Source organism: Jaculus jaculus, chromosome 13 (assembly GCF_020740685.1).
Source record: "Jaculus jaculus isolate mJacJac1 chromosome 13, mJacJac1.mat.Y.cur, whole genome shotgun sequence".
NCBI lineage: Eukaryota > Metazoa > Chordata > Mammalia > Rodentia > Dipodidae > Jaculus > Jaculus jaculus.
This window is the reverse complement of record NC_059114.1, coordinates 42,513,690-42,524,016: the sequence shown is the minus strand read 5'-3', so window position 1 is coordinate 42,524,016 and position 10,327 is coordinate 42,513,690. Positions and strand designations below refer to the sequence as shown.

The window sequence follows — 10,327 nt, the reverse complement described above, 5'->3', positions numbered from 1 at the left end:
TTCGGGGATGAGGTCATCGCTAGCAGGTTCGGGCGGCCCGGACGCCGGCGGGGCGGCCGAGGCTGCTGTGAGAGGGCGCTCGAGGCTGCCGGAGCGCGAGCCAGCTCTGGAGGCGGGGAGGCGGCGGCCGCGCTCCCGCCCTCTCGCTCGCTTCCCCGCGCCGCTGCGTTTCCTGCTCGCCCATCGCCCGGCGGCTCGCCACGGGAACATCCCGCCCACCGGCCGGGTCCCGGCTCCGTTCGGGAGCTTCGCGCGCCCGCGGACGCCGCGCGCAGGGCGAGCCGGCGCCACACCTGTGGCTCGGGTGGCCGTCGCGGGTGCCGGCCGGGGTCCCGCGGCGGGCGGGCGTGCCTGCACCGGGCGCCGTGGGCGGCATGGGGCTCCCGGCGCTCGAGTTCAGCGACTGCTGCCTGGACAGCCCGCACTTCCGAGAGACGCTCAAGTCGCACGAAGCGGAGCTGGACAAGACCAACAAATTCATTAAGGAGCTCATCAAGGACGGGAAGTCGCTCATCAGCGCGCTCAAGAGTGAGTGCCGCGAACCGGGCGCGACGGGGCGCAGAGCCCGCCGCCCACGCGCTGCCGGGTCGCATCCCGCGGACCTTGAGTGACGGGTGTGGATGCTTGCGTCCAGGCAGGAAGGATGTGTAAAATGAGCGAGTCAGACACCATAAGATGCGGAAGGCGGCAGCCCTTGGCGATCGGGGATGGCTGGGCGGTGTACTCCCGGGCAGGGTGGGTGTGCGCGGCACACAGGTGTCCCCGCCTTGGGGCCAGCGTGCCTAGCCTGCCGCAGCGTATTGGGAGATCCATCCCTTTTCATGACTCGGTACCCGTAGTGGTCGACTTGCTCACCCCTGTGTGCCCAGCCGTGGGAATGGAGTGTGCCTAAGGGGCGCTGCCTCCACCTGGGAACCCGCGGGTTGTGTCCGCTTGGCTGTGGGCGAGCTGCTCCGACCGTGTGAGGGCTGCGGGCTGTCTGGGTGGAGTGCTTGGTTAGCCTGCGATTTCAGTCATCCATCCCTAGACCGAGAGTCAGAGCTGTGTACGTGAGCAGGTTCCTGCGCTTAGCAGAAGGTGACAGGGGTGGGAGTATAGAGCCAGAGTGTTCCTTTACTCTAAACTGTGGGCGAGGGTTTAAAAATAGAACGAACACATCTCTCCCTCTCCAGCTTCTTTGCTCCACTTCTTACCTCCCTGGTTGTCCTTGAAAACTCAAAGGTCTGAGAAGAAATGTCCTCAGGTCTTCTTCATGCAGAAAAAAAATTAAACTCATATGAAAGGTTCTGTAAGCTGTCGTAAGGCCATGTCTTGCTCTTCCTCTGTTGGTACAAAAGGAGAAATAAAATTTACATGCTGCTTGACTTATGCAGAGTCCACAGAGTTTCTCCTGGCCAAATTAGAGCGCTCTAGGCGTGGGCACTTTGCACAATGAGAATGTTTTTTGGGGTGTCGTTTTCACTCTTCTCATTTAAAAATAGTTCAGTCCATCTTTTCATTTTGAACTCAGGAAGAACCTGAAGGCAGATAGTGGAATTGTCTTGGACTCTTACTTTTCCTGTCTCCCAGATGGATTTCCTAATTAGATGGTATCTTTCAGTTAAGAAATGTTGCCTTAGCAGAATATATCCTAGTTGTGAGAATGGGCCCCAGACTTCTTAAGATGACTGAAATGTCATTTTTGTGAGCCTGTTGCTTCTAAAATTGAAGAATGAGACAGTGGAATGCCAGGTCAGCAAGTGGTACTCTTTTGAGGGTGGAATAAACTGTAGGACTTAGACCTGAGGATGCTTCCCAGGGCCCAGTCTCTTACCTGAAATGGAAGAAATGATTCGCCTGTCAAGACCAGGCCCTTGCTGCATGGAACACATAACCCTTAGTTTGAAGTAAACTAGGGGCCACTTATAATTTGGGTATAGAAATTTGGTTGACCCTCAGTCTTTATTCCCTTCCTCTTGTCTTCCTTTACTCCCTTTTCTCTGTTTTCCTCCTTCCTACCTTGGAAACCCTGTAGCCTTTGTAGCCCAGATGTGCCTGGAACCAGTGCTCTTCTTGCCTCAGTTTCTTCGTTTTTTAAAAATATTTTTTATTAATTATTTATTTGAGAGCAATAGAGAAAGAGGCAGATAGGTAGAGAGAGAATGGGTACGCCAGGTCCCCCAGCCACTTGCATGCGCCACCTTGTGCATGTGGCTTACATGGGTTTTGGGGAATCCAGCCTCGAACCAGGGTCTGTAGGCTTCACAGGCAAGTGCTTAACTGCTAACCCATCTCTCCAGCCCAACCTCAGCTTCTTATAAAGGCATGCATTCCCATGGTCTGCCTCAGGCTAGCTTTAATTGGTCGTCTGCTTCCCTCAGCAAAAACGGAGTGCCTGCTGCTTGCTGAGTTCTGCTCTTGCACTGGTCATTGAGGATCTCGCAGTGACACTGGGCTGTGCTGTGGCGTCAGAGGCCCATTGCTCCATGCTGGGCATGGCTTTACTTACGTGTTACCTCACTGAGGCTTGGGGAAGCACTAGCCAGAGCTTTTGAGTCCATCTGGGCTGAGCCAGAAATGGGAGTCTTGACAGAATAGAGCTCTTGATTCCTGCTCTGTCCTTCTCCATAGTGGAGTCCCTTAGATCAAGTCTTCTGGAATTTGGACTTGCATTTTGTAGTTTGGTGTGGAATCAGACGAGAGCATATTTGGGTAACTGGCAATTTGCATCCTACTGTTTTTGAGGATCAAGACCTCTTTTCTTTAAAAAAAATTATGTATTTATTTGAGAGAGAGAGAGAGAGAGAGAGAGAGAGAGAGAGAGAGTGTGTGTGTGTGTGTATGTGTATGTATGGGTACACCAAGGCATCCTGCCACTGCAAACGAACCCCAGATGCATTAACTACTTTGTGCATCTGGCTTTATGTGAATACTGGGGAATTAAACCCAGGCCTTCAGCCTTTGCAAGCAAGTGCCTTTAACCACTGAGTCATCTCTCCAGCCCAAGACTTCTGTTGATAGGAAGAACACTGACATGGTGGCTTCTAGGGTCTGTAACTTGGGTAGAGACTGGCATCCAACTTTTTGACTAACTGTACTTTTTTGCTACTATGAACTACTTCTTGAACAGGGCATATGATTGATGTGATCTTTTTTTTTAAGTAAAGGAGGAGTGGACATTGCTGTTTCCCAAATGTCAGGCCTTGTTAACATGAAGTGTTGCTGCTTTGCATACTACCACATTACTGTGTCTTTTTCTTTCATTATCTTGATCACTACTGTAAATGAAAAGCCAATTGTTTTCTTTACTACTTAAAAATAAATACATAGTTATAGCCAGTTACATAGATAACACTGATATTATTTTATAATAGTATTTTACTTTGTAACTAGTATTTTTGTAGATCTGAGGGTTAAAATTTCCTCTGCGAATCAGAGACCATAAAACAGACCTCTAAGGACTGGCCAAGTTCAACAAGGCCATTTTTATGTTACTTCTACTTTATGAATGAGGAAACCAAGAAGCAGAGATCAGTCATCTGCTCAAGGTGACACAGCAGCTAAGGGTGTTTAAATAGAAGTTATCAAATCCCAAAGACATTGCATTCAATTCTGAAGCAACAGTTTCTAGGTTAGCCTAAATCAGAGACTCTCCTGTGTATGTCTTTTGAATCCCCTTGAGAATCTGGTACAAGCTATAAACTCTATAAAAAAATAGCTCCTTGAACACTCTGGAGTCTATACTCCTGATGTGGACACACTGGATAAGCAATTAAATATGTAGGGACACACTCTACAAAACCCTGCCTTTGGCTGGGCATGGTGGTGCACGCCTTTAATCCCAGCACTTGGGAGGCAGAGGTTGGAGGATCACCATGAGTTCGAGGCCACCCTGAGACTACATAGTGAATTCCAGGTCAGCCTGGACTAGAGTGAGACCCTACCTCGAAAAACCAACCAACCAACCAAGCAAACAAAAAACCCTGCCTTTGGAGAGAGTTCTCCTTTGGTGTGGCAACTCAGTGGCAGCTGCTTGTGCTGCTCATTTGTCCTAGCCTTTTCTGAGGGGACACTGTCACCCAGGACTCATTTCACTCACCTGCTTGATCATCAGTCAAGATGATTCCATGCATTAAAAATTTTTTTTTCTTTTCATTTTCATTCGGTAGAGGCTAGAGGATGGGTGAATTTTGGGTAATTTCTTACCAGTCTGTGGATATGGGAATTTTCCCATGTGGCTCTTTTGTGTATTCAATAGCAAGCCAGATGTGGTTTCATAGGTATGAAAAGTGAATTAGGCTATTGGTTTTGAGCACTGTGGTCTTTGGAAACTGTTTCTTCCCATTTTGGCAGTTGATTTCTGGACTGTAGCTGGGGATTACCTCTCTATATTTGAATTCTGCTTCCCGGGGTATTTTTATTCTGGCAGTATGTGGGGGGGGGTGCAGAAATGCGTTTTTTTAAAAATACATTTTATTTTTATTTATTTGACAGAGAAAGAGGGAGAGAGAGAATGTGCACGCCAGGGCCTCCAGCCACTGAAGATGAACTCCAGACGCATGCGCCCCTTGTGAATCTGGTTAACACGGATCCTGGGGAATCAAACCTGGGTCCTTTGGCTTTGCAGGCAAACACCTTAACTGCTAAGCCATCCCTCCAGCCCAGAAATGCGGTTTTAAAGATAATCAAGTTCATTCAGTTATCATACAACTTACTTGAACCATCTAATTCAGTGGCTTAATAATTTCACAGAGTTGTGCCACTGTCATCATCAATCTTAACATTTTTGTCACCTCCAAGAGGACCTACTCTCATTAGTAGTTGTTCCCCGTTTCCTTCCAGCCTCGCAGTCCCACCAGCTGCTATTGTTTGCTCCCTCTGTAGACTTGCCTATTGTGAACATTAGAAGTCCACTCATAATCCTCTTTTGTAGATGTCAGTAACAAGCTTGAGGTATAGAGTTGAATACACTGAGATTAAGATGGGGCAGTTCTTCAAATCAGGGCAGATAAATAGGGGCAAGGGTCCACAGGCTGACCCATGAGCTAGGGCTTTGGAGAAGTCTGTATGCTCTTGGTATTTTCAGCCCATGAGAGAGATATGGACTCAGTCTAATTTATGGTACTTTGATGGATGCAGAGGGAGTAACTAAAGCAAGATTAAGAATCCAGCCCCTTCTTTCTGAGTTTTCAGTCACGTTGGGTTGGGTATGTAATATTGAGTAAATCCATACTTTGTGGTTGTGTTTTATTCCTGGGTGACACTAAGTGAAATGATTTTATTTATGTTCCTTTAGTCAATCCATACTTCTTTTTTCCTTCCTCCCTTCCCTCCCCTCCCCTCCTTCCTTTCTGTTTCAAGGTAGGGTCTCTCTTAGCTCAGGCTGACCTGGAATTCACTCTGTAGCCTGAGGCTGGTCTTGAACTCACAGTGATGCTCCTGGATCTGCCTCACAAGTGCTAGGATTAAAAGGCATGTGCCACTACACCTGGCCAGTCCCATACGTTTTGCTGGCCTTTTTGGAGATGGCCTTTTTGCTTGCATTTTTAGGTGCTACTGATTCCAAAACCTCTATCCTTTCTCTTATATCATATTTGCAAGGTAATTTTAGCAAGTAAATTGTGTTTTAAGAACGACAGTAACTTATTATTTTATTGAGCATTTAGTAAGTATTATGACTTAATGTCAAGTGCCATATGTTGTTCTATTATTCCTTATTACCTTGTTATTGTAAGATAAATGCAATTTTCTTTTAGTGTCTATGGGTGGATTAGGTCTATAATCCTCCTTGGATACCTAAATCCTACATGCTCAAATCCTTTGTGTATAATAGCATTGTATTTGCATGTAACCTACACATGCCTTCTTGAATCTGTTAAAATGTCAGGATAGTACATAATACAAAGAGAATAGTTTCACTTTATTGTTCAGGGGTAATGACAAGGAAAAGGTCTATATGCATTGAGTACATGTACAGTTTTCCCCTGCCATCTCAAGTATTTTCTATCCTTGCTGGTGGGATGCTAGGATGCAGATGTGCAGGTAGAGGGGGCCAACTGTACTCCCCTTTTACTGTTTGCCTGGGGCAACTTGTCTAAAATTGCCCACTAAGAAGCTATGCAAATAAGTTTTTATTTTATTTTAATTTAATTTTTTTTGAGGTAGGGTGTCCCTCCAGCTTAGGCTGACCTGGAATTAACTATGTAGTCTCAGGGTAGTGTAGGACTCACAGTGATTCTCCTACCTCAGCCTCCCAATTGAACCTGGCAGTGAGCTGCAGATCCTGTCCTTGAACATTACCCTTCACTGCCTGTAACAAAGATGCTGGCAGTTAAGACTTTTCATAGCTGTACATTCTAGAAAGGGGAAATATGCAGCAGGTGCTGGGATACGTGAAAATTCTGTCCTTGTGGTTTTTAGACTTCTAGCCTGTAGTAGCCAAGGCTAGCTAATACTTTGTATTGTGCTCTGAAGCTTAGGCATAGAGAGCCTGGTGGGGTAAATGAGGAGGTGGCTGACTGTGTCTTGGCTTTGTAAAACAGCACTGTCTTTTTGGAGGGGCACTGAGGGATTTCAGAGATTATCTTTTAACTGGATAATAGAGCATTGAACAGTGAGGCCAGAAACCTGCTTCTGATATTAAACTTAATGGTTCATTCTCTTTGCTCATTAAAACAAGAGTTAGAATAAAAAAACTACCAAGTTAATATAGGCTTTTTTTTTTCTGCAGCAGTGAGAAGGAACTCTTGAATGGCATAAATTCTTCAGCGGTGTTTGATGTCAGCTTGCTTACTTAGAAATAATTATTGTTATTTTCATCTATTCTTTAAAACTTCTAAAAATATAAACAAAATGCAATGATCACAATCACCTCCCACCATCCTCACTTATCCCCCTCTCAAGTCCACCCCCCTACCTCCACTGAATCCCTTCTTTTTCTTTGGAGTAATTATGTTACTCAAATAAGTCTTAGTGGAATGAGTAGGTCGGGAGCTAGATATAAGGTTCAGGAATGACCAAGACCACACAGACCATTCTGAAGCAAAGATGGAAGCTTTTATTCGGGAAAAACACGAGCTGCCAGGACTGGCTCTCAAGAGCGGAGCAGTCAACTTGGGGTTACAGATAGTGGGCTTTATAGAGCTCTTCATTTGGGGGAAGGTGAGAAGGGGGAAGTAAAAGAAAGTTTTCTTTAGGGGAGATCTGAGATAGCCAGGGTGTGACAGCAGAACAGTGACCTGTTGTCTTGAGAGATAAGGGGCCAGGACACCTAGACCTGGGGCATTGTTAGGCAAGGAAGGGGTAATCGCTGGGCAGTTTCTTGAGGAATGTGGATGACCCACTTCCTTGTATCTGCTGCCATCCTGCTGTTTTTGGTGACTTCATTTTGGGGAAGCCCATCTTGACTTAACACTAGGTAGCAAATAGTTTTTCTCAGTTGCTTTGGCTAGCTTTAGGACCTGTGGTGGTTTGAATCAGATGCTCCTCATAAACTCATGTATTTTGAATAATTGCTCCCCAGCTGGTGGCAGTTTGGGAGGTGGAGCTTTGTTGGAGGACGTATGTTACTGGGGTGGGATTTGGTGTGTTACAGCCTAGCTCCCCCTTGCCAAGGCTTTCTCACTGTCTTGCTATTTTCTACCTGCTTTTGCAAGAGTGATGTCCAGCCTCTGTTCTAGGACCATCCTTTCCCTTACTTCATGAAGTTTCCCCTTGAAACTGTAAGCCAGAATAAACTTTCCTTCCATCAGTTGGGTGTTTTGCCTTGTCCCAGCAATGCAAAGGTAACTAAAACAGAAAATTGGTACCAGGAGTGAGGTAATTGCTGCTAGAAACAGTCTTTGGATCTTTTGTAACTGATTGCCAGAAGTTATGTGGAAGAATTAGAAACCTTGTACTAAGAGACACCTTGCCTGTAAGTACAGATTGATGGATCATTCTGGTCAGAGTTGTAAGACCTAAGTGCAGAAAGAAATGTGGACTGTTTAGGTTTGGCTTGTGAGGGACAGAACATTGTCAGGACTGGTCTAGAGGTAGTCTGTGTGAGAGATTAGTTGTATTCTGTCTGTGTTCTGAGAACTTGAACAGGGTTGAGTTTAGCAGAAAGACTGATGTGAGTGGAAGGATATGACACAGAAAGAAATGAAAGTTTTGGGCCAGTAACTATAGCTTGGTTCAGCTCTTTGTTTGAGGGACTACCACCCTTGAGATTGGGCCAGCGGTTCAAGAATGCTGAAGGAGTTTGCTTGTTTTTCTCTTTCTCTCTCTCTTTTGGTTTTTCAAGGTATGATCTTGCTCTAGCCAAGGCTGACCTGGAATTCACTGTGTAGTCTCAGGGGTGGCTTTGAACTCAATGGTGATCCTCTTACCTCTGCTTCTGAAGTGCTGGTGTTCTGTTTTATTTTATTTATTAGAGAGAGAGAGAGAGAGAATGAATGGGTGTGCCAGGGCCTGTAGCCACTGCAAACGAACTGCAGATGCATGCAACCCATGTGCATCTGGCTTTTGTGGGTTCTGGGGATTGATCATAGGTCCTTAGGCTTTATAGGCATGTGCCCTAATCATTAAGCCATCTTTCCAGCCCTTCTGTTCTTTCAAGTCAGCTTTATTCTCCCTTGGATTAAAGTTTGGCCCACCTAGTGTTAGGGAAGTACAGCAAATGCAGGAGAGAGAAGGATCATTGGATTTGTAGGATTTTTTTTTTTTTGGGAGATGGTCCCTAGGTGATGTGGCACAGGGACTCTTGAGTAGAGACTATGGGTGGGGGCCATGTCATGGTTGAACAGTGGATTGTAGTGTAAACCCCCAGGATTTTGGAGATGGCCAGGACTGTGGGATGGTTGTCAAGGAGAGCTGCTGGATCAGGATGGAATTCCTCCACTCCCCGGGACCTAAACAGCCAAGATGGAGGAGCAGAATTGGAACCTCAGAGATATCTTGATAGTCCTAGATAATCATATTTGGAGTGGCATGATTTGATGTTTTACCTGCTTAGTTTAGATCTCACATTGTGGGTTCAATCTTTTCTTGTTAAACCTAGTGCCATCTTTTGCAATGGGAATGTTTATTGTGTTGCCATTATGTGTATCTAACTTGTGTTTTAGTTTTACAGGCTTACAGTTGTGACTGTTTCAGATGAGTTTTGGGAACTTTTAAACAGTATTAGGGTTGGTAAATACCATGGGGATTTTTAAAGTTTTATTGAATTTGTTTTGTTTAAAGAATATTTATTATTTATTTGCAAGCAGAGATAGAAGAAAGGAGGGAGGGTGGCAGAGAGAAAGAGAAAGGAGAGTGGAGGGAGAATGGCTACGCCAGGGTCTCTTGCCATGCAGATGAACTCCAGATGCATGTGCTACTTTGTGCATCTGTCCTTATGTGGGTTTGGGGATTTGAACCTGGGCGTTCAGGCTTTGCAAGGTTTAACCAGTGAGCAATCTCTCCAGCCCTAAATGCAGTTTACATCATGATATTGTCATAGGTCTATGGAGGCCAGGGGTGGAATATGGTGGTTTGAATCAGATGTCCCCCACAAACTTATGTGTTTAAATGCTTGGTCTCCATGTGTTGACAAGTTGTGAGAAGAGGTGTGCTTCTAGGAGTGAACTTTGGGGTGTTTCAGCCCAGCTTCACCCTTGCCAGAGTTAACCTCACTTTTGCTGCTGTTCTTCACCTGCTGTGGCTTGCTGTGGTGTCCAGCCTAAGCTCTACCATGTTCTCTTGCCATCATGAAGCTTCCCCTGGAGATGATAAGTCAGAATAAACCCTTTCCTCCCATTAGCTGCTTTTGGTCAGGTGTTTTATCCCTGCAATGTGAAGGTAACTACAATAGTACCTTATGAAGAAAAGGAAAAAAAAAAAGGATTTTCTTAATTATTTGTAAATGGTGATAATTTGAAATACTGACATTTGGAGTATTACTCATAAATATAAACAACGGTCAATTCAATACAAACAAGATTTTGAAGTCTTTATATAACATTGGCTTTAAAAACACTCTATTTTCTTCATTCTCAGTTACGGTGAACAAATTGCATCTTATCTCTATTTTTCAACCTACTGCCTGTGGCTTAGAACCCACTCCTCACTTTTAATTTTATTTATTTATTCATTTATCTGAGACAAAGAGACAGAAAAAGAGAATGAATGTGGCTGTGCCAGGGCCTCTTGCTGCTGCAGACGAACTCCAAACACATGCCACTTTGTGCTTCAGCGTTTTTGTGGATACTGAACCTAGGTTTTCAGGTTTTGCAAGCAAGTACATTTAATTGCGGGGCTATCTCCCCAGCACTACACTTAAAATAATGCTCTCCACATTTAAAATAATGGACTTTTCCTTTAAAGAGTA

General features: G+C 45.1%; 1 protein-coding gene across 2 annotated transcripts in view; it reads left to right on the top strand.

Annotated features, from left to right (window-relative positions):
• Nucleotides 1-354: 354 nt before the first annotated feature.
• Nucleotides 355-10,327, top strand: part of Arhgap26 (Rho GTPase activating protein 26) — a 481,437-nt gene continuing 471,464 nt past the window's right edge. For both annotated transcript variants that reach the window (XM_045132425.1, XM_004664708.2), the window contains exon 1: nt 355-528. In XM_045132425.1, the coding sequence (XP_044988360.1) occupies nt 375-528 (154 nt within the window). In that variant the 5' untranslated portion in view covers nt 355-374. The remainder of the gene's footprint in view (nt 529-10,327) is intronic.